This window comes from Nothoprocta perdicaria, unplaced genomic scaffold (assembly GCF_003342845.1).
Source record: "Nothoprocta perdicaria isolate Ctin4 unplaced genomic scaffold, notPer1 scaffold_96, whole genome shotgun sequence".
NCBI lineage: Eukaryota > Metazoa > Chordata > Aves > Tinamiformes > Tinamidae > Nothoprocta > Nothoprocta perdicaria.
The window spans coordinates 2,714,139-2,738,655 of NW_020456265.1; the positions used below are offsets into that span (position 1 = coordinate 2,714,139).

Sequence of the window (24,517 nt, forward strand, 5' to 3'; positions counted from 1 at the left end):
CGCCACAGCTGGTAGGGCAGATTGGCCTTTCACACCTCCATGCAGCATTTTTCAGCTTTGCTCCTCTTTGCTCTCAGGTGCTTTCTCTCTACGGGGTGGATATTGCCTTCTCGACGTGCGGGAGTCCAAACTGCTCATCAACACGTGGGGAACGGAATGAAAGCTGTTTGGCAGCAGGAAGGCATTTCGTGAAACCCAGCGCTTCTCCTCCGGGCTCTCCTGCCAGCCTCGTGCGTTCTGCGCTAGCGCGTACTGCCCTCGCGTGGCACACGCCTAGAGACTCCCTGCTCTGCCCTGTGTTTCACACACTTGGTGCGTGGCTGTGGCTTTCAGAAAGAGCAGGAGCAAAACGCACACACTATTTCTGCAAGAAAGAGCAATGTGGAGATGAAAAAAATAACGGATCGCATTGGCAACGGTGTTCTTTACACAAATACGCACCAGGAACACACAGCAACATACAAAGGCTATATATGTGTGTGTAAAAATGCTTTCTCAAATGTTTATTACACAATGAAAGACTAATTGATAAAAATTCACATTCTGAACTTGATCAAAAGGGACTGATTGCTCTTCAGGCCTATTAGCTAAAAGCAATATTGAAAGAGCAGTTTTGAAAAAATTACATAAAGTTGTATCACATCCTGGTTTCACTTCTGGACTGTTTGGAATCAAACTCCCCTAGAGGAGCGTTCAAGTTGCTTTAGCATCAGACCAGCTATCTGATTCAAGTAGTACTAACGCTGTGTTATGGGTACAGGGTTTTTTCCCCATCACTAAAATGGACAGTTTGTGAAATTGGGTACATTTTCTTCCACATCACACTCATCCCCACCCCCAAGCCCCAACCTCCACCTAACTTCACCAATGTTGTTAGATACAAGACCTAAAGAAGAGTAAAAAACAAGACCATTATTGTTTTGCCCATTCGTGTCTTTACATTTCAGTCTCTGCAAGGTGACCACAAGTGCATTCCAGCTCACTGTGAACAAGGTCCTGTATTTAATTTCCAGACTGAAAGAAGTGACATGTTATGGCTGAAAAGGTTTTGCAAATCATCACTGCCTTGTCGTTTAGGATTCCCCTGCTTTGGTTGAGATGTATGGTGATGCTCTTGTCATAGCTCAATCTAACCGCACAAAACAGAGTGCAAGGGGGTGTTAATTTTGGGCAAGATTTTGATTTTTACCTTTTTTTTTTCTCTCTTTTTTCTTTTCTTTAAAGACCGTGCAAGGCCCAAAGACAATGTGAGAATCTCAAGATTAGAGTGTTGCAGGGTGCTCTACCAATTTTAGCTTACATTTCATTGTATAAACATTTTCACATCTCTGTTTGGTATCCAGCAAACAATCCTATCAGAAATGTTCCAAATGTTTGTGGGTTTTTTCTCTGAGTACTGTTCATTCCAAATTCTTTTTTTTCAAGTATAAATTAGTAGCTATACATCTGTTGTTGCTCTGTTTGAACCTGCTGCTGTCCTGACTGTTGTTGCGTCGGCTGCGCCTGGGGCTGCAAGACATCGGGTTGAGGCACTGCCCTCCACGTCAGAGGATGCTGTTCCGTGATCTGGTTCCCTAGAGGAGCAATGGAGTTCACCAAGGTGGTCAGATTTATGAAGTGGGCCACGGACTGCGGGTTGGTGGCCTCGGGCTGCGGCTGGAGCTGAATGTCATTCTGGCGGTTGTGCAGCATCGCAGAGCCACTGACAGTGTCAAACGTCACGGTGAGGATGGAGTTGTCCAGCTGGAGCTGGCGCTCGGGTGCAGCCAGGTGGCCCACGGCCACGGGCTGCAGGTTTGTGAACTGGGTCCCAGCTGCCGTGGTAATGGGGGTAACGGTGATGTTTGTCAGCCCCACGGAGCTGGAGGGGGCTGTGACRTTGGGGTCGCCGAGGGTCACGACCACCTGAGGAGGAAAAAAAGAGTGAGAAAAGTAACCTCGGCCTTGTACCTTGTGGCTGTCTCCCAAATAACCGGCATCAAGACAAACCAGCTCAATTCTGATGAGCTCCAGTGTTGCTGCTGCCAGTGAAAGAAACTGTGAGGATAGAACAGACAAAAGAAGCTTGGGCTAGAACAACTTCCAAGTATAAAACTGAGAAGGTAATAGGGAAGAGGCACGTGTAACATTCAAAGCAATCAGCTGAACTGACCTTCCTGCTTGTAGTTACAGCTTCAGCCACCTATCTGGTAAGTGAGGAATTGCAGAATCCCAGAACCCTTAAGGTTGGAAGGGACCTCAGAGGTCATCTAGTCCAACCCCCCTGCTCACACAAGGTCACCTAGAGCAYGGGGCACAGGGCTGCATCCAAGCAGGTTTTAAAGATCTCCAAAGAAGGAGACTCCACAACCTCCCTGGGCAGCCTGTGCCAGGGCTCTGTCACTCTCACTGTCAAAAAGTGTTTCCTTAAGCTCCTGGGGAACTCTTGGTGCCTCAGCTTGTGGCCGTTTCCTCTAGTCCTATCCCTGCCCACCACTGCAAAGAGGCCGCCCCCCTCCTCCTCACTGCCTCCCTTGAGGTATTTATACACGCTGATCAGGTCCCCCCTCAGCCTCCTCTTCTCCATGCTGAACAGGCCCAGCTCTCTCATCCCTAGGAGAGGATAACACCAAAGGAACACGCATGAGGAGTTCACTGGGACTGACCTGACTCCTCCTTCTCTTTTGAAGTGTCTAGTTTTCTCTGTATTACCATGACTTTTCACAYGAGCCTTCCATGCTCTTATCATTCTTTTGTATTAGGAAAACATCATCCCCTCAAGCAACGCATCCTGCCCAGCCCCTGCGCACTGGAGCTCACCTGCTGAATGCTCTGCACTGCGGAATTAGTCTCGTCTCCAACATTTCCTGTGAATTCCGTTTCCTTCTCTGTGTATTCACTGAAGGCAGGGTCCTCAGGCACTTGAGCTTCCTCCTCCTCACCTGGCTTTTGCTTTCGTTTCTGGCTGCGTTTAGAAGCTTTCATCTGTTGTTTACCTTCCGGTAACTCTCCCTGTTCCAAGGCTAATTCCGGCTGGCGGGAAAAATTTCAAGAGAAACCTCAAGTTATTTTTCTCGGAGAATCCCTGAGCAAAGTCACGATCAACCAAACTAACTCAGTTTAGTGTTGATACTCGAGCGAAGCGACAAACTGCAGCAAAAAACAGATCCGAAGGAACASGCACTCACCCTGTAATGCCCTCATCCTACCAGCACCGATGCTGCACAATAAAACATATCACCAGCTTGCATCTGCTTACACCCTTCCAAAGATGGCACGGGTCAGGGTAGGCTGTCTAAGGCAAGAGGCACCTTCCTCGCTCCTCAGCCCGTGCCCAGTTTGGATGCGTAACAAGGAAGCACCAGTGCCCCCCGCACCCAGCGTAGCGCCGGGCCGGGACCCGGTCATCACCCGACTTCTGCAGCGGCCGCTTTACCTGAACGATGCCGATGGAGGAGGCGTCGATGGTGGTGGTTTCTGGCAGTTGCTCCAAGTCATCGATCCTCACGGAAAGAACCTAAGGATAAGCAGGTGTGAGCCTGGGAAGCTGCAGCAGAGGGGGCTGCAGGCAACCCGGCCCCGCTGGGCCCTGTGACAAGGCCAAAATGCTGCAGTGAAAGCTCAGCCCTTCCGTGGCCTTATGGTTTGACACACATGACCACATGTGTGACCACACAGGACTATGTTTACGTAATGTATGTAAACACAGCGTTTTCTTTCTAAATAGCAATCTATATCTTCCGCCATATAATCTGTCTCTTTCTCACTATAATCCAGCAACAAAGTTTAAAGACTAAAGTACTAAAAGACAACTTGCTTATTTGATACAAAAAGCAACTCTCCGAGAAGTGAAGAATTATACAGGAAACAAAGCATTTGAACATTTGTAGAACAAATGCCTATTATTTTAGCATTTCTGTTTATAAACCTATCAACTGTGTCCCACTCAATTATTATCAGTAAAATATATAAACTCTGTACATCTCCACTTAACAAAGGTGGCGGAGATCTAGTGGCAAAAATTACTAAACAGCCCTTTTTGTTACCTTCCCTTCCCAGTCATCGCACGAAAACTGCAGCGAGTTCGAGGCAAAGCAATACTGATAAATTTGTTGTAAAATAAAGCCTTGAAGGGAAAGGTCAAGCCTTTTCCAACTTAAACAAGAAATGCTGAGAGAAAACACAATGACTATTGAGAAACTTAAAACACAGATGCAACCCCCCTGGGGTGGTACCAAATATGCCTCTAGCCCAGATTCTTCGTCAGCATCCATCTTTAACACTCAGAATAATTCTGTATCATCAGCAGATGTTTTCTATTCACCCTCCTATTCAGCACTTACTTCTTTTAGATCAAAGTAATGCATACAACACAATGGAAAGAAACTAATAAATTACGCTCACTAATGGCTGATGACAAAACAAAAATAAACACATCTAGGTCAAAAAATAAAGATGGGGATTTACATAATCAGATAACTTCATTTTTAGGAAGAGACAACGTTTACTTCCTAAACTTAGCACAGTGAGAGSTCTTTTTCACTCGAGTGCATGTTTAACAGACACTATTTAAACAGCAAATGGGTAAGCCTTGGCCAAAATGAGCTGCAAAAGAATAGGAGAAAAAAAAAAAAAAAAGTGATTCCTTTCAAGTCATTGAAGGCCAGAGAGCTTCTTAAAAATCTCAGCCCACCAAAGAGCCTCTCAATCGACCTGCTGGATTAACTCACCTCCGGGTGCTTACGCCTCATATGTCGACTCATGGATGCTCTGGTAGAAACCTTAGTCCCGCAGAGCTGACAGCTCTGGGCTTCCACCTTATCATGAGTGAGCTGGATGTGCTTCTGGAGCATGTAATCAGTGACATACTTCTTATCGCACACTGAACACGTCCACTGTTTTCCTACTGGTGGCAAACACAAATGAAAAGCTGTTAGCAACGAGTATCGTACCGGCAGCAACTCCACTGCTTTTTCAGTTGGTATCTGGTACCACAGGGTACCTAACACTAGCTCAAGACTAGCAAGTCCAAAGCACATCTAGGAACAAAATGAAGTTTCAGTCTYTGGACACTGTTTCTCCGAGGGCTTACCTGTATGGATCAGCTTATGAGTCTCCATTGTGTTTCTCTCACTGAAAGTCTTCCCACAGAGCTCACACATGAAATCTTTGATTCCTGTATGAAGAGCACATTTACACCAGTTTTAATAGTCTAAGGCGCTTGGGACTATTATAAATCTCACATTACTTAAAAGAAAACAAACCCTCACAAACAATCTAACAAGGAGAACAAACCCAGCTTCACCAGCTTTTTTTTTTTTTTTTTTTTTTTTTTTTTTTAATCTGAGCCATGCCACTGTATCAGAACATGAATTCCAGCAGAAGTTTATGTGGAAAGTGAAATTTTATTTTGGGAAACAGGAATTTGAAGGCTAATTTAAAAGAAAAAACAACACTCTATCCTAGACCAAAACAGCCTCCCCTGAAAAAGCAGAACAAGAAAACAAGAAACAATATTTCTTCAATTGCAAACAAGATGCAAAACAAGTCTTTGTTTTCCTGCCTTTTTCAAAAGCAGATTGTACATATGTATATTTTTTAGCAGTGTTCCTCATACTCTCTGACTTAGAGAGTTTTTCCAGGAACCATTTAGCCGATTCAATGCAACTTGTGCACGTCTTCAGAGACCTCACCTGTGTGTCTTTTGTAATGCTTCAGCATATTCACTTTCTGTGCAAATTTTCGGTGACATTCCTTGCATTCATATTCTTTAATCCCCTTGTGAAGTTTCATATGGTGCCGAAGTGCATGTTTTGTCTTCATTCCTGCGAGAGAGGAAGACGAAGCTAAAAGCTTTGCATGACAGTTAACCCATTTCCCTACCCACAGGGAGGAACTCGGGACAATCATGTTCCTTAGAGCCAACAGCTCTAAGACCATCTCTGTTAAGTGTCCCCAGTTGCATGTTTTAATAGCGTAGGTAGCAGTGCACATCATCACTGGGATTTTAATTCCAGGCAAAAGCTCTGGAAAATATCCGAAAAAACACAGAGGAGGAAATAAAACAGCAGGGAGAAGCAAAGACAAAACACCACTAGAGATGTCAGACTTACTGCCTTCCAGGAAAACATCAGTTCAGATTTGTTCAAGTTATAATGTAAATAAACAATCAGACAAACACGCCTCAGTCTAGCAGAACGGAGCTGAATTTTATTAAAATCAGACTCGTCTTAAAGTGCATATAACTAAGGAGAGGTAAAATAGAGGCAGTTTGCATATCTCTAAGTTTCCTGTTTAACAGAATTTCTAAAACTCACAAATAYGGTGTTTATAGCACTGTAAGGATTTTCTCAGTGTTAAAGAATAGAATTAGCTTAAATTCACATACATGCACCTGCTATTCAGCATCACGAGTAATGGGAAACTGGACATACCTTTGCCACACTCTGCACACAGGTATTCCCTGATGTTATCGTGGACTCGCATGTGTTCTTTCAACATGTCTTTTCTAGCGAATGATTTGCCACACTGCTCACAAGCATGGCTTTTTACACCTTAAAAATAAATTCAAAAGACAGCATAAGCAAAGAGTTCTAGTGAACAATGTGCATCCCCCAAAATCTGACTCGGCTCTGGCAAATTATAGGGCAACAGTCCATCGGCATGGGCAGCCACCTCTATCATACATGTTACAGCCCTAAGTGAATTCAGGGACAACAGAAATTGGGAAAAGGTGGTTTTTTTGTGTGTGAGATCTGAAAAAAAGGGGAAAGGCTGAAGTAGAAATATGCTGCAGAGCACAAAATAATAAAGAGCTGTTAGAAAAGAAACTACAGTAGCAGTTTTCAGGTTGTGTAAAGGCAGCATGGATAAGGCTGTGAGGCAGAAGAGAAGACAGAACTGGGATTTTTGCAGGTGAACCCTGCAATCTAGGCTGTGTGYCTCCACCAAGTACCTTCCTTTCGAAGATGACCCTATCCGCTTTAGAAAATGTCTCTGCTCTAAAATCATAAATACACCATTTCTCTTATAGTGTCTGGCTGTAAAAGATGACTTATTTCTTCCCGAAGAAATGCACCAGAAGCAGAAGGTTCTTTTTAAAATAGAGAATGAATAAAGAAACACAGTATTTTTTACCTGTATGTATAAGCTTATGTCTTTCCAGATTCCCTATACTGTTAAATATTCTTCCACAGATTTCACACGGGTGGATGTATCTGAAACCAAGGAGACCAAAGCTGGTATTTTTTTCTTGAGATAGAAGTGGTTTCCAGACAGCTCTATCAGTCACTATATTTCATTTGTTAATTCAAATTATTTGAAAGKATTCCTTGAAATTTAAGTGCAGCTCAAAAATCAGTCTTAAGAAATTGTTAAGTTCACTGCAAGCTCAGAGCAGCCTGGCACTGCAATGTACTCACATTATAGTGTACTTTCTTAAAAAATGAGACATTTGCTAAAAATATCGATTTATAGTATCCCAAACTTGAGACTGACGACTAATCACGTATGTTAAGTGAATTGTTAGGTGATATATGTTTTAAGCTTTTGATACACATTTTGACACCCATTAGGCAATTCCAGGCTCTCTTTTAGTACAGCCCAGTTCTCTAACAACATCTTCTCATCAGTCAAACCCATCACCTTACTTCTGCACGTTGGGATCAGGCAGGTTCTCCCGGTGAATGACCATGTGAGCGTGGTAAGTTGCCTTSAGGGCAAAACGGCGATTACAGATGCTGCAGCCATAGCCCTTCTCCTTGTGCACGTCCATGATGTGCTTCAGGTACTCCTTCCCGCGGCCAAAAGTTAACTGTGGAATGAACCAATAGGGAATGAAAGGGGAAAAGAAGTCCTCGGCAAGAACAAAAGTAGCTCTGGGAACACGTTCCTGGGAGCTAGAGACAGAGYGAACATTCAGAAACATCCTGCGCATGACGACACCCCAAGAGTCCTGCAACAGCTCGRCTTAGTCCTGTAGCTGCTTGGCCTTTACAAGCACACGAGCACCTCACTGCTGACACCCGTTATCTCACGCAGGGACTGCAGTTTGAGATCCCATCTTTGCTCCCTGCTGACAAAGGGCAGAGGTGCAAAAGGGAAAGGAGGCCACTCGTTTCTGGCAAGACAAGTTCTTCTTACACCACACGGGTAGCTACCTCCAAACACACAGGCAGTGAGGAATGGCCTTGCCAGAGCCACATCTCTCCTCCTTCAGCTGCCAAAGCAAGGACGCTACGAACAGCGACTGCGTCTTCTSAGCGCTGCGGGTTCCTATTTCGCACATTAAGCCCTTGGAGTAGCTCCAAAAGGCACAGGTACCTGTGCACACGGCAGGGCAGCAATTGCCCCAGTGGCACTGCAGCTGTGACAGGCACCTGCACTGCACAGCACYACACGGGTGCATTTGCTCCTGCGTGTCAGGGTGCAGCGTGGGACCCACGTGTTGTTTGGCTCCAGTTCTGAAAGCAGCTGGGGTGGCCCTGGCAGCGCTGCACAGCCTGGYGAGGAGCTGCTTGGGGAAGAGAACGCAGTGAAGAGACAGAGAAAGACTCTCGAAAGCTTAGGAGGCTCCTTGATATGTTGTCCTTCCTTAGGGATGTATGAACAGGTATTTCCAGCCAAAAAGAGCCTCCTGATTATAGCACAGGGCACACACATTTTCCACAGCTATTTCCTTATGTAACTGTTTATTTGGCAAACGCCTACAAAAGCACTAAAAATCTAGCTTCTAAACGAGCCTTCTAATTTGAATTGTACAATTCCTCTTATTTATTAGGATGTATTTTGATATAGCTCATGTAYCCATTAAGTATCAGATGTTTAAACTAGCACTCTGAAAGAGAACATGTGCTTAACTGCTCTGATACAGCATCTTCTGCTTGCTGGCATAATCCTCACTTAAGCCCAGTTCCTCTCGCTTATGTGCACTGCAAGTGGACAACAGWCAAGAAAGGAGGACTCAAGTATTATTTTCTTCCTTTCAGAGACACTTGGAGAGTGTCAAACACATGTTTGAGAGTGTCAGACACATTGAGAGCCTTTAGAGACACAGGCTAAGCACCTTCACCACATGAACTGTACGTTGTGAAACAGACTCCAGTTTCCAGAGATCAAGTTAGTGGCTTATGTACGAAAATTGCCCTGTCCCACTTCAGATGGGCCTGTTTTGCTGTTGTCATGGACTGTTTTTGGATCCTACCCACTCCATCACAGTAGGCTCCCCCAGTGAGGGTACAAAATCCAAATGGGCAATARGGATCTCCTCTTCCCCTTTACTTGCATAAAAAATTCCACAGCCACACCATGAGCAGTTGAAAGAGACCTCTCTCAACCAACAACTCCATTAAGCATTTCCAATGCCATCCCCTCAGTAAAAGAGTAGATCAAGAATAAGCAGTTGTGTTGAAYATCCAGCAATGGTCTTAACCCTCCAAACTGGATATCTTCTAGAGGACTATTTAATCTTGAAAGATATCATTCAAAAGTTCTATAATGATTTAAATGTATACATAAGTAAAAGGTAGCCTAAGAGCTAAATATTTCTATATGTTCTTTCCTGTAGTTTTGCTTGCTCCCTTGCACACAGGGAAGCTTGTGCAAAGGAATCTGCCCAAGTGTTCAGCTTTCACTTGGCAGAACACCAGCTGAAGTCTATGGACAGCATGAGTCCACAGAGCAGATGTTAACCAGCACTGCACCAGCAAGGAGACCCTCAGCTGGCCCTCTCTTTGCTAATTTTAGTGTCATTAAAATTTCACTACAAAGCATCACTTAAAATTCTCGATATTTTATAGATATTTCTGCTCCCTTCCCCCCATCCCAGAACACATTAATTTAGAAGTATTTAAAGCTACCTGGCACCTTTTGCAGCTATACTTGTGAGGCTCAGAATCCGCACTTTCATCAGAGTTGTCATCATTCTCCTCTGATGAGATGCCAATTTTACCAATGAACTCTTCCCTCTGGTGATCATCCATTAGTGCTATGTCCTGTTTGGGTGGGAAAGAAGATTTTGTCTTAATAGATGAAAAATCTGCTTCCAAAGGTAACCCCTTCCCAACTTCTCTGCCATGCAGACTGCTTTGTGACAACAACTGCTATGGCACTGTTCAAAATATTCAGCTCAGGTGAATGTGGTCCGTCCATGAATAAACAAAGAGCAACCACTTGTTCAGGCAGACAAAACTCATAAGAAAGTGAACTTTAACATAAACAGAGACTCAGCCAGGGCAGTATTCTGCCAATAGAGGAATCTTTACGGGCATCACTGTGTGATACAATTCCTTGCAATTCCATGCTAACCCAGCTCTATTAAAATAATCTGTGTCTGTAACAACACTATTAATAGCGTTTTTTGACTCAGATCATTTTGACAAAACCCGGCGAGGGCCTGATCACACAAGCACTTATGTTGGCAGATAAAAAAGAACGAATGCCAACTGCTGTGGGAAAGGCTGGARTCAATGTTGTTGTTGTTGTTGTTTCAAAGGGAAGAGCAACGGCAGCGGCCTCTCACACGGCCCTGCCATCACCAGCACCGCTCCTGAGAGCTTGTTCAGCSTCTGCCAGGTCACACGCCTTTCCAAACGCACTATTACCTTAAAATGGACATGGATATGATCTCTCAGCACGTCCACCCGGAAGAATTTACGYCCACAGATTTCACAGGTGTACTTCTTGTCTCCGTGCGTTAAAAGGTGTTTATTCATATTGCTCCTACAGGAAAACACCTACAGCAAAGGAAGGAAAGAAGGCCTTTTCATAGAGTTCAGCAGGTACACAATTTTGTAGAAGTTAGCCACACATTAGCACAAACCATATTTAATTTCTTCCCCAGTTTCCAGAAATACATGGAAGCTCCTGTTCTCCAGTCAGCAGGTACCTTAGCAGCTACTGACGCAGCAGAATCCCTGACTACAGTTTYAGAGAACTGACTGAAATTGGCTTTTGATCAGAGGTGGGCTTCCCGCAGAGCTACAGCAGATTCCATAAGATACATTTACAAATATTTAGGCAGTCTGTTGAATTAGGAACACTACGTCTTCATTGATATGTACCATGTCCAAAGCATCAAAAATGAAGGCCCACACAATCACAGTTTAAGAATTGCTTGAGTACACCTTGATTGCTTGAGTACACTGTGAATCATTAAATGTTTATTAAATTGCTGTTTCAATCCAGTCTTCATTATCTATGACAACACCAACTTCATAAGCATTAAACAACCAAATGTAACAGTGCCATGACTACACAGCGACTTGACTTAAAATTCTAGGAGAAAATGATTCCTGATGCACACAGACAATTCCACCTTTTTACACTTAGGCATAAAAACTTCACTCTAAATAATCTAAGTTACAAGATTTCATTGACCACTGAGAGAGTGGCCACACTTCACTCTACATTGTGTTATTTGTCCAGAAAAAAAAACAAAACCCTCTAGTCTGCACCATCCTCAGCTCCATAGGCTTGGACACGTAATGGAGCTAGGGCACTTTAGGGAATCACACGTTGCGGGGTCACAGATGTCTTGGCAGCTGCCCACGTGCCTGTCGGAGTTGCAAGGTGAYGTGAATTCACGGAACCTCTCTGGAAGTCACTGACCTCAGTCTCATTGACCTCAGTCTTTTGGCAGGCTGCAGGTCTACTCGGCTGGGCTGCTACTGTGGTTTAGTACAAGGGTGGTAACTTGTTATGCCATAAAAGCTCAGGGGGAAACTCTGCGTTCAGGTGCACAATATCCCTGGAGTATTTGTGGAGTCAGAACAGAGCCTCGCAGCAAAAAGGCCTACCTTTCCACACACGGGACATCCCGAGGGTTCCTTCTTGTAGCGAACCATGTTTTCCGTGCTGTGCTCAAACTCTTCTCTTTTCACTCGCCTCACCCCTTAACAGAACAGTCCCCATCAAAAAAACAAAACAAAAAAATAAACCATGGTTTTCCACTCCAATCTGCATGCCCTTTCAGGTGAATACTGTAAAGAAGAGTGAAACACTGGGAAGAGCCTCGATGAGGAAGTCAATTCCTAACACAGAATCACCTCCTAGTTAAAATGCCCTCTCAAGAAATAAGTCTTCCAAACTGATATATTGTTCCCTACTGGTTATTAAACCAACAGTAAAGTGTCTGAAAAAYAGTATTTACTGCTAGCAAGAACAGGAAAAGAAACCCCAGACCTAACAGTCCTTCACACTTCAGTCAGGTATGTGACCTAGAAATTCCCTCCCTCAGGCTCTAAGGAGAAGACAGCATCACCTTTGTTGTTCAAAGAGGATATCAAATCTCCTTCCCTGCTCCTTTCAAGAAGAGAGAGGGCTACTAGTATTCTATGACACTTAAATGTGAGACTTCTTATCACTCCACCCCTTGTTCCCTAGCTCACGATAGGGCTGAACCACAGGAGAAGCTGTGATGATGTGTAAGACATCAAATTAGATACTGGTATTTTAAATACTGTCATATTCTGCTGAAACTTTCTTCCCTAGATGGTCTGGCTAAAAAGTGATAGCGACCGACCTGCATGCCTAGTGTGCAACCACTTCCTTAGCTGCCCCAGCTCAGCTGCCACTCCAAGGGCCACGGCTTGATCCATCRGCAGTATATTTACCTTCCAAGTGTCGCCTTTGATGGTCCAGCATGACATCCTTCCGGTAGAACATCTTGTTGCAGATTTCACACGCAAACTTCTTATCTCCATGCTTCTTCTTGTGTTTGGACAGATTGCTGTTTGTAGAAAAGAATCTGAAACACATCTCACACTGGAATGTCTTGTCGTCTGCAAGCCAGAGAGACAATGCAACTCTTTACAGATGAAAACAGCTTTTGTGTATTTGTGAGGTAGGCAGTACTTTTGCTAGGCCTAAGTTTTCACATATCACACCTAAACTAAACAGAGAAATGTAAAAAGTATATTTTACATTTACTTCTAAATTCGTCTTCCCATTAAGAAGAAAATAAACCTCAAATAACCCACTGATTGAAATCTATGAGGCTAAATATCACAGAAATGCATTAGAGGACACTTGTTCAAAAGCAATAGATATGTATGATGCTAACCTGAAAGCTGACTCTGGCATCACAGTCTCCTCATATGGGCCATTTTAACTGGGGTCTAATACACRCTAAAACTCTCTTTAGAGGGGATTCTGATAGGGTTGATCCAAACTCTTAATGTTTGCAGAATCGCTGGCCATTTAACAACCCAGCACCACATGAGCAGCTCTATCTGAACGACAAAACACCTCTCCCAGCACTTGGTCCCGAGGAACAGCCACTACAGAACACTCCAAAAGAAAATATAAATCTCTAATGTGGGTATGATAATAGGCCTATGGGGAATTTGTTTTGTATTCTGTATTGGAACATGAAAACAGGCTAAAGTAGCTGGGATCTGCCAGTGCTACAGCAAGCATAAAGCAGTAGTTGAATCTGTTAAAAGAGCAAAGCAAAAACGCTGCTACTGTTGTTAAGAGACACTTCAGAGAGAGAAAAGTAGTTACCATCTTTGACTGACAGCAGAATATTGAGGTCACTTGGCATTCCTTTCCAATCTTTATAAGGCAGCGCTTTTATACAAGCTGCAACCTTTGAAAGGGTATGGGAAGATCTACTCCGAGCAGTGCTGGAAGCAGCCCTTACCCAGGTGACTGTGACAGGTATCACACACCAGAATGTCACTTTGCAAGCATAAGTCAACGCAGAATAACTAATATGAGYAGTCACAAGGGATGGTCATTGGAGAAAAAGTGTCTAGTGGTATCAAGAAATACCTAGGAACASTAGTGCAAGTATAAGGAAAGCATGAGCAGAACATGATTCCCAGGAACTACGAACTRTGGATACTCTGGCCCTTTTCCAATTTCTCTCAGAGAAAAGAGGAGAAACTCTCAGGAAAGAGAGTTTCTTTCAGGAAAGAAAGCTAAACAAACATCATGATACAGTATCTGTGAATATATAGCTGAACTATCAGTGCAAGTATTAGACAAGTGAGCAGGAAATACCGAAAAATGCAAGACATAAATGGAATTGTTAACCTACAAATTACTGGCTGTACATTTCTTAACAGGAGAAGACATTTTTTGAGGAAAGARTGAAAGAAAAGGGGCAGGTTCTTTGCTGGGATGATGAAAAATAAACCTAAATAACTACTCCTTCTTCCTAGCTGCTATTCCGAGATGGGCTTGTGAGCAGAAACCAGAGTTAGCAGGACAATAAGCTGACYATCACCTGCTCACCTGTCCTGCAGTTGTGGAACTCCAATGCACTCTCTATCCGAAAGGCCTTTTCACATGTGGTGCACTTGTACCTGTACTCACTGTCCACCTGAGGAGTGCAAACAGCAAGTGTTTTAGGGGGCAAAAGGCAAGTCATGCTTGACACATAAAWTCTGAAATACTTTTTCTCCCTGGTTTTCTGTTTTTTTTTTCTAATTCATTTGTTTAACAGGATATTTAATTATAATCATATATAAATAATATTCAGATACTTTATTATCATATAACCTGAGCTTAATATCAAAACAAGAGCAGGCCATATACCTAWAGGTGTGTACTGGTCTTACTTTTAACTCCCAGTTCAACATGGAGASCCAAATTTTAGGCAAAACAAGATATAGTCTGACTCCAGCTCCAAAACACGTCTAGCAGTCACGATACTGAAAATGTTCACCGAGAAGGCTCCACCATAGGCATGTTTGCTTCTTATATGGCCTCAGCATTGAGAGAGTCTCATCTGCTGGTGGGAYGCTGCTCCTACAGGCACTGTAGGTTTATACATGTGCACAGAGCTCTTGATGAGACAACCTTTACCCAGACAACTCATGCATTAAATGCTACTACAGGTTGGGATAAATGAACCAGATAGGCACACAAGCCTGGAACAATCCTACTTAGTACAAYAAACAGAAGTCAGATCTCACCTCTCGATCCTGCAGGTTCATCTAACTCCATCTTGCCTTGCACTAAATGACCCCTGAAAACTTCCCACGGGAAATTCAGACACGAAGGAGGACTAGGATGCCCAAGAGCATGTCCGCATTGGCCAGATCTAACAAGGTCTGGTCACACTTTCAAGAACTTCATACCCATATCCACTCTAATAGGCTGGCCCCACACTCCCCTGCCRGCACCTGGGGGCTCGCTCTTGCTTTTCACCTCGGCTCAGAAAGAGCCCGCCTGACGTTTCCGCTCACCTCGTTCCTGCTGTGCTTGTATGAAACGTGCTGCTTCAAGCTCTCTTTACGGCTGAACAGCTTGGAGCATTCCTCACATTTAAACAGCTTGTCACCTGAGGGGATCAGGCAAGATTAAAAAAAAAAAAAAAAGAAAAAAGAAAAACAGCAGTCAGAGAAGATAATAAACAGCTCCAGGCAACTATAGGAGACCAAAGTAAAAGCAATTGCAAATGAACAGGCTAGAGATGGAAAATTTTAATTATTCGGGAGATCCAGATAGCAGTTTTTGACCTTTTTCATTTTATTTATTTWTTTTTTTACTGACAACTGTYTGTTTTGGTTCCCCTAAAGTACTCAGCTAGTGTTTTACACAGCAATGCTTCCCTGTGAAGATGAGGGACCATCTATATGTAAGGGGAGAGGACAGCTTTGGTTTAAAGAGCAGTTGCAATGGAGAAGCCACCGCATCCTCGTCCCTGCTTTAAAACAGGCATCTGAATGCAAATCATAATTGATCTAATTTCAACTTCCAACTATCACCTTCCTGTGTAACTAAGAGAATTCCCCAGTGACAGGGGAAAAGAAAAACAGCTTCATCAGCTTTATGTATATTGGCATCTAAGGATAGCCTAGATCTTTTACTCGAAGGTGAAACCAGCAAGGGATAAAAACGAGACGCAAAGGGAGGCCGAAGCCAACCCACCATGAGAACGGATGTGCCTGCTGAGGTTGCTGCTGTTCTGGAAGATCTTACTGCAGATGCTGCACTGATAGACTCGCTTGTGCTCCCCGAGCTGCTTTATCAGCTTCCGACGGATACCGTGTCTACTGGAGAGAATTAAACTTCTTTTGAGGGACATGGTGTTTTGGTGATGAGCAAACCTACTGGATTAGAGAAAGAGAGGCAGGGACTGAAAGGTATCCCACGGGATGCAAGGAAGAGCCCCCCAGGTGGCCCACGCTGCAGCGGGTCATGCCCAATTTCTGGTGCTGCCAGGGCGGCTCCTCGGCCACCCGGCGGAAGCAGCCTGGGCCAGAGAGCAGCTCCCTCCAAATTAAATTCACTGCCCTCACCCAGGTCAACACTCRCCCTCCTCATCTCCCCAGAATAAATAAGAAAGCAGCAGCCACCAGCCTGAGATTTTCCCTCTTCAGGGTTCTCACAAGAACACAGGGGAACTGTTCTGCTCATCCTCTAAACCCAGCACGGCTTCAGCTTAGAAAACTTGGCAGTAATCATGCAAAAAGCATAGATGGTAGGAGGACAGCAGAGCACCAAAAAGCAGGACTGTTCTATTTCCCTGCAATTTCTGACCACTCTCTAYCTGCTAAGGACTTTAATTTATGGCATTATGAGCTAACTTTGAAATGTCAAACGTTCCATTATAAAATAAAATGAAATTTTAAAAAATCTAAAAGAAAAGACATAAAATAATCTAGATTCAAATGATGAAGAATCCAGGGATACTTCACTCGCCCTGTTCTGTTATGTTCTGTTTTACCGAAATTTTCCCCTTCACCCCTTCACAGCTCTGACTTTTAAGTATCACATAACCAAACCAAAGACATTTCTGAGTTAAGACATAAGTMAGGTTGAATAATTCATTTTCAGCAAAACTACCTTTGTCTGTATTATCACTAGCACAATAAGATAACATTTCCCTATGCAGTCGTAAGAGATTTTCAGAGCCCCATGAAGTGAAACCAGTACCATGACGGAAAAGGCCATTCACATGGCCTAGGCTCCAAAATTCCCCCCACTGGCATCRCACCAACTGTCTTACAGCACACGAGCCGTCTTCATGGCATTTCGAATCAGCTCTCCTAGCACAAGCACACAATTTCATACTAAAAGAGCTCTGCGGGCCCCAAGTTTGAGCAGAACTGTTATGTACTACATAGTCTCCACTGAGAGGAAATTCTGCATCCCCAAACACTTACTTTGTCACTGAACTGATGCTATTTGTGGTGCTAGGCATCTTCCCTAAAACCAATTCCATAATCCTCTCTTCTGCAGCTGAAGGTAGGGCTACCTCATCGGGTGGGACCTCAGTTACAATTTCAGCTACACGTTCCACTGCAAACACATTACAAAAATATGGCATTAATGTGGGCAGCTAGATAGAAAATTTAAATACAAAATTTTGCTTTCAGATCTGTCGTGGGCAGTGGCACTKAACTGCCACCTATGACAAATAACAGATGACTAATGACTTCATATGACTCGCAATATCGTCAAAGAGGCTASTGAGCTGCAAGCAACGTAGCCAGCAGAGTTTCTTACAGTGGGTGCTTTCTTGACACAGCAGTTCCCCAACCTATTCCTTATGGAATCACAAAATTCATGAGATCATAAATTTTTGCATGATGAGATTTAACAGGATTTCCTGCTAAGGTAGAGAGAGGAAGGCGGCCTCTCCTATTTATGCTTGCAAGAACCTGGGCAGTTCTATGGTAACTACCACTCTCTGTTTCTCTGGGCTTCTGTGTTACTAAAACTCTTGCAGGAGAAAGCAAGTTACCCAAGTGCAGGGGCTGCAACGTGTAGCGTAGACACGGAACTCAAGGACACAACACAAATTGGTAAATCATCTGCTTTAGGGATCTACACATAAACAAAAAATCCCCGACCTGTGTGCTACATTTTAGGTCTTTCTGAACAGGTACATGAGGGTGCACGTGGTCACTACTTTATTAAACCTCTTCGTTTTACCTGCAGGTTCTTTTTCTTCAACAACAGCAAGGGGCGTTTCTGCTTTTGCTGTTTTGGGCTTTCTTCCCCGCCTGGCTTTCCTTCGGGAGTCTGCACTGGCACTAGCAGCTTTACTGCAAACCGTGGGCTGATCCGCAGGGGGAGCCTCTGCTGCTTTCTCTGCAACAACCTCAGCTGGGCTTGTTTGGGGAGCACCTTTGGCTTGTTCCAGGTGACTCAGCAAATGCTCTGGATGAACAGTAAAGCATGCGAGAGCAAACAAGGGACAAAACGACCTCATTCAGCAGATAATTTTAACTACTTCAAGCAGTCAAAACATTCTCTATTAAACTCTCTCAAAATACCCTCTGTTTAGCTCTCAGCGACCTCTCTATTAAGCATCCAAATGATTACCAACATGGCCTGATTTTTTTACAAGGTTTGTTAGATATCACTGGATATCTAACCCTTTGTCTCACTTATAATGGGAATGTTTTTTTTCCAAAGGCCCAAGCAATTTCGCAGCCTGAGTCTCTTTTTCAAAAATGATTCATGAAATAAGCTTCAGAGATCAAATTCTTCTGAAAACCAAATAAAGCAGCTGCAAAGGCAATGCTGGAAAATAACATGTCTTATCACTATTAATTAAACTGTCCTGTAAATATCAGACAGAAAATACCACTACGCATACGCTGGCATCACTGATCTTATATACTGTTCACCAAATCCTTCCTATTCCTTCCTATTCACCTATATCCTTCTTAGCATTCATATAGCATCTTCTAGACAATAATTTCACCTCTTCTACATTGCATATCATAGTTGTTTGTCTCACCGGTGAGCAGCTGAGGCTCCTGGAAAGTTGATGAGCACACTTTACACGTCCACTGATTGGGCTCTGCTTCTGCGGCTCCACTGCCTTCTGGAGTGTTCACTAAATCGGGACAAGAAGAAACACTCAGGAGCTTTGGAAGTCCCTGTTTACCTTGTTTATCTTGCAAGGACTCTACAAGCACCACTTAAGCAGCAATATGAGCCTCTCCATATATAGCCCAAGCAGGAAACCCAGAACCCTAGCTATGCCCTGGTCTGCCACGAGATTGCTGTGTCTTCAGGCCTCCAAGCAGGCTGCTTGACAACCCACCTGGTTGTAACAGCTTCGTAAGCAAGCAGACAGAACAATATATATTAAAAATACGTTTTGGAAACACCAAAACACGGTGACTGTGGGAATACCTTAGGGTTCCCAAAGCACAGTAYGCAGCATTCTGTTGCTGCAGAAGCTGGACTTTCCCATGAAGCAGGGAGGCGGGTCTGTTCAAGTTCTTTTTATCTTTTTTTTCTTTTTTTCTAGAAAAATTAATTTTTTGCCAAAATGAAAAACAGCTCCTCAGGCATTTTTCACATTTTAGCTGTTAACAGCGCACATTTCTGATGAAATGCTCTGCACACATCTCCAAACACTCTTCCTCTCCTCTCCTAGTCAGTAAAATTTAGCAAAGCAACTTTTTCAAAGAAGACATACGGATTACCTTCTTTTGATCCAGATTCTTACACTATGTATTCTGATTTTATGTTTAGATGTGGTAATTTGTGTTAAATGGATTCTTAATTTCATTGTTTCGCTTATCAGAGATTAGGGGCATTCCTTGCTTCATGATTAACCTTGGGGATTGAGCTTCTATGACAAAACTAGGGACTTCCCTGAGCCTTTTGTTTTATGGCCAATAGTATTTGCACATYTATCTAAATTTCAGTTCCTGTAATAAAGTACAGGCTGAACTCTACCAGACTTCTTACCATGTTGGAATTTGGGAATAACTGCTGTTCTAGCACCTAGCAGGTCCTTAGACCTGAATCTGTGCTCTAGCTCCTTTAAAACATCACRATTTTGCATACCTGCTGTATCAGCCACTGGTATGCTGGATTTCTTTGATTTTTTACGAGGAAAGACAGCAGATGAAGACTTTGATGAGTTTCTGTTTCCTTCTTTATCATAATCCATTACTACGAGGCACATATCTGTGGAGAGGAAAAATATCCTTTTCAATACTTCAGAGGCAGCTTGGCTCTTTTACTCTGTGCAAAGGGGCAATAATCACAGTCAGAAAGCTCTGGCCTACAGCAGGTTAGGTTTACAGATAATCCTAATCAGGATATTCTTATACTTGGACCTCATACAATGACCTTTTCATATTGTGGCATCTATATTGAAAGAGCCGAATCATAAGGACACATCTGAACAATGTGTGTAAATACAAATGTACTCATAAAAATATGTATTTTTACAGGTTAAACAAAAGAGGATAAAGCTGAAACCTCTTAATTAATACCAGATGGAAACACCTAGGAATTCAGGAACACATGAACAGCACTGATTCAGTTGTAGCACTTAGGATTCTACATACCACTAGAAACAACCACAAAAAGCACGATGACGGCCATGGGCACCCTCATCCCCATCCCCAGGCCGTTTGTCACCCCCAAATTATACCCAGCACGGCAGTAATACCAAATGGAAATACTTCCAACTCAACAACAGAGAAACAATGTCCTTGACACATTTAAGAATTTTGCCTTTTGGCTGTATAAATTTTCTTGTAAGAGTACAAGAAAAAGGAGGGGCAGAGAAGAGAAAACCTCTGGTAATTCTAATGCAGATTCTAATAAACCTGTTGTCTCTACCGCACAAGCTATCAGGTTTGAGTTTATCCTGTTCCAGCAGGTCCTGCGCAAGGCTCCAACACCACTGAAAGAGTATGGCTTCTTTGGCAGACCTGCACACACATTTGGAGTTACTCTGACATTCGTGATACTTTGCAAAGAAGATGAAAGCTTTTCTACTCAGATGTGTTTTGCTGCAATTAGCAGTTTTTCAGCTAAAAACTATTTATCCAGTTTGCTCAGTCTGAGGAGGCTGAATGATAAACTAGGTTTTCCATCTCTTTCTAAAAGCTCAAGGTACATCATGGTGAAGAATCCGTCTCTCCTGGTAGGACAACCATATATGCTGCTTATCTTGATTCTCTAGGCTAAGAAATTTAGAGTCAGAGCCTACYAAAAAGAATGGACAACTGCCACAGCAGAGGATCACCAGGCTCTGGGCTGTCAGGAAGGAAGGAATGAAGGGCCCACACGTACCATTGGCCACACTAGCGACCTGCTTCAGCACCGGCTTTTCCATCTTTTTGGCGTAGAAAGCTGCATACCACACTCGCAGCTCAGTTCCGGGCGGGATGTCCCGGGAGGTGGTGAAGTAAATGTCATTGTCATGCTGGAAGGCAGTCAGGTTCTGATGTTCATACTCGGTGGCTGGCCGCACCATCATCATCCAATTGCAATCATCTTCATTTGAGGTATCGCAATAAACTAGGGGCCCGTCCTTCTGGAACACCTGCCACACAGGCAAACAAGCAAAAAGAGGCAGTAATAAAACTGTAACAAATAACGCGTAGCTAAAAAGAACTTTTATTTTCCGAACTTGCATCTCTTTCATTGCATGTGCATAAAAAGCAATGCGAGCCTCAGCACTTGCGTCAGGGGAGCATCTATCGCATCTGCAGATGACTGAGATAGATCACCAGTGGCAGAATGGTAACAGACTGACCTTCTGTCCTTAGCAGTCTTGCTACTGCCACCAGTTTCTCACTGGAATTTGAATTACTGGACCAAGGGCAGACAGGGAGAGTCCAAACAACACACTGTGAAATAGCATCAGCCCTCGCATCACATTTCTAAACCTCTATTACTGAGCCAGGTATTACTGAAAACTATTTTTTAATCATAGTGCTTTTTTTCCCCCCACACACAGGTTGTCAAGAGAAAAGTAACACAAATGGGAGATAAAAAAGAATATTCTGTGTAGGGAATCCGTTACCAGGCATGCTTAAAAGACATCCCAAATGTTTCTTTCCCCCAAACTTTTTCATGGTTGTAAAAAGCAGAAAATACCACAGGTAAAACAGAATCAATGTTACTGCTTTTCATGCGGTGGGACTTACCTTTAAGGGAAAGACTGACTCTTTTTCCAGCTTGGCTACTCTCTTGGATTCAAATGGGCCAAACTGGGTACGTTTCACTAGCTGAGTCAGAGCAAATACACCTTCAGTCCCGTCTTCAAGCTGTCTTATCTCTAAATTGGAAGGCAGAGATGACCTGAAAATTGAAGAGAAAATTGAGGAAAAAAAAAAAAACTCAGATGTTCTGCAGATCATAAATGTTAGGCAGTTACGTGTGGCACATAGCCCATGGAATAGGAAGTCAGCATCTATTTCTCCAAACTCCAGTGACAGAAACCTCCAATTTCTATCATGATTTATAGTGAACTACCAGCAGTGCAAGAAGGTTGTGTCAGGGATTACTTGAGAGCTYAACCCATACAAGTCTAGAGGAGCAGGTTAATAACACAGGAAGGCCACTGTCTATCAGCTTTGAAAGATTACARAGATCAATGGAGATCCATGATGACAAGAGAAAGGCAAATGTTGCAGCTATCTTCAAAAAAGGCCAGAAGGATAATCCAAGGAATTACAGGCCAGTCAGCCTGACTTCAGCCCCAGGGACAATCATGGAGCAAGTCCTTTTTGGAGCCATTTACAAGAACAAGAGAGAGAACAAGGTGGACTGGAAACAATCAGCATGGAGTGACCACAGGTAAATGACGCCTGACAACCCAAATACTCCTGGATAAAAAGATAAAAATGCCAGATTTGTGCATGAGGGAAGAGCAGTAGAGGTCTTTTACCTTGATTTTAGCCTTTAAATTGCATCCAAGTTGGGATACTGTGCTCTGGGAGCTGTAGCTGTCTCTTCCCCTGGCTGAGCAGTGCCTCTCCTCCGGAGCGAGTGCTCCAGCCCCTGTCCGTCCGGCTGGCCCTCCCTGAACTCACYCCACTTTGTTGATGTCTTTCCCATACTGAGGGCCCCCAAATAATCTGCATTCCTCTCCAAATTCACCCCCCTTACATATTTAAGCAGATCATAGTTCTTCAAATAAAAGTCTTGCAAGTCTCTCTCTGATTTTCTAGCTCCCTTATTACACCCAGACATACAAGTGCTTCTGTCTTTGGTGTCTCTCTAATTCACCAGACCAGCTTTGGAGCAGAACTGCCTACAAATGCCTTTCTACATAAAGTAGAGAGAGAACCTGTGCCAGAAAAGGTATCCCCCTCGCACCACTGCATTGGCTCTACTGACACCAGCCACAGCCTTGTTTGTGCAGCTCCACGCTGAAGGATGAAAACCTAGAAATACTCACACAGGCTACTGACTGCTCTATGAAAGCTGAAACTGGCTGATCTACTTTCACGTCCAGATGGAGAAAAATGTAAACACACTGCAATCTCAGTGATAAGTAAATTAATTGAAAAAATAGTGTTTTCATTTTTAATAACAGATTATGCAAAGTCAGTAAGGTGCAATTCAGGAGACATTTTTTCTTAACATTTCTTTTTCTAGTCATATAGTATTCGTTTTAACTTCTCAGCAGGATCGAGGAAAATAACCTCGATTATTTTAAAATTGCTGCTGTGATTAAAAGACTACACTTGTATTTAAGAGATTGTTATCTGTGTTCAACTGTTAATTCTTTGAGAAAGTAAATACCTTTTTTTCCTATAACAGTAATTTTTCGGCTCTGGCTTGAAATCCCTATCCARCAGCCAACATTTCTACAAGGCAACATTTACATATCTGCATGTCAAAACAGGCTGAAACACGGAGCTAACACACCATACTGACACATGTTCTCAGCTGGAACATCTGCATGTTCCTCTAATACTGTTGGATTAAACAGGCCTACTAAATCACAGTGAAACAAGAGGAACAAAAGAGAAAAGCTAAGAAATAGTAATTTAATTTTTCATTGCATCTGCTTAGTACAGAGGGGAGATCTACTGCACTGTCCAGTTACTGTGCCTCAGAAACTCATCCCCCCCATCATTTGTTATCATTTCAAAATAACAGCATTTGAAAATTACTCTTATGAATGGGGCAAATCTACTGCTCGGCCAACAGTCCCCATTAACACTGACTGATGGAGTTTGGATGTTTTACAATACAGCAGTGTGAAGTTATTCAAGCGGCCCACCTGGCACCACCTGACTCTTTGCCAGACAACTCAGCAAAGAAACCAAGTCCTGAACGAGCAGCCAGACACTTTTTGTCTTCAGTTCAACGGAGAACTTTAAGTGTGTTTTTTTCTCTATTTCAATATGTCCATGTCCTTTTTGCAGACTGGGCTATCTAGCAGTAAATCAGCTTTAAAGAACTAATGTGAACATTGGTCAATTAGAACTAACAGGARTGTTACTTACCTGGCTCTGCTCAATACAAAGGAGTCTTTCACTGTCACCACTGGGCCCAGCTCAGGACACTCTGAATCATGGTACTGGCCACAGTCTTCACACCCTGTAACCAAGCGGAGAGCACACAGAAAGGTTCATGCAAAGTGCAGCTGTAGAAGCAGCTGCCCCTTTCTTTCAAAAACTAAATACAAAACCTGCCACCAAGCACACTAGATACAGATGCAGCTGCTCATTTCTATTGCTTACAAGAACATGCATGACTGAATGACAAGCTAACAGCTAGCACCTATGYAGATGAGGCTATGGATAACAGGGGCACGATTAGAAGACACTGATTTTTTTCTCCATGAAAGTATTTGCTTTAT

General features: G+C 43.2%; 1 protein-coding gene across 2 annotated transcripts in view; it reads right to left on the reverse strand.

The window, feature by feature from the left end:
- Positions 1-238: 238 nt before the first annotated feature.
- Positions 239-24,517, reverse strand: part of PRDM15 (PR/SET domain 15) — a 30,880-nt gene continuing 6,601 nt past the window's right edge. Inside the window, exons 3-25 of one of the 2 annotated variants that reach the window (XM_026053034.1) lie at positions 24,162-24,255; positions 21,849-22,002; positions 20,989-21,241; positions 19,747-19,869; positions 18,683-18,781; positions 17,869-18,096; positions 17,097-17,232; positions 15,859-16,040; positions 15,174-15,268; positions 14,218-14,305; positions 12,591-12,758; positions 11,775-11,869; positions 10,581-10,712; positions 9,837-9,971; positions 7,629-7,792; positions 7,117-7,196; positions 6,414-6,533; positions 5,673-5,804; positions 5,072-5,155; positions 4,710-4,885; positions 3,416-3,496; positions 2,800-3,012; positions 239-1,905 (exon numbers count right to left, since the gene is read on the reverse strand). In XM_026053034.1, the coding sequence (XP_025908819.1) occupies positions 1,432-1,905; positions 2,800-3,012; positions 3,416-3,496; positions 4,710-4,885; positions 5,072-5,155; positions 5,673-5,804; positions 6,414-6,533; positions 7,117-7,196; positions 7,629-7,792; positions 9,837-9,971; positions 10,581-10,712; positions 11,775-11,869; positions 12,591-12,758; positions 14,218-14,305; positions 15,174-15,268; positions 15,859-16,040; positions 17,097-17,232; positions 17,869-18,096; positions 18,683-18,781; positions 19,747-19,869; positions 20,989-21,241; positions 21,849-22,002; positions 24,162-24,255 (3,506 nt within the window). In that variant the 3' untranslated portion in view covers positions 239-1,431. The remainder of the gene's footprint in view (positions 1,906-2,799; positions 3,013-3,415; positions 3,497-4,709; positions 4,886-5,071; positions 5,156-5,672; positions 5,805-6,413; positions 6,534-7,116; positions 7,197-7,628; positions 7,793-9,836; positions 9,972-10,580; positions 10,713-11,774; positions 11,870-12,590; positions 12,759-14,217; positions 14,306-15,173; positions 15,269-15,858; positions 16,041-17,096; positions 17,233-17,868; positions 18,097-18,682; positions 18,782-19,746; positions 19,870-20,988; positions 21,242-21,848; positions 22,003-24,161; positions 24,256-24,517) is intronic. The other variant, XM_026053035.1, reaches the window with a different exon arrangement.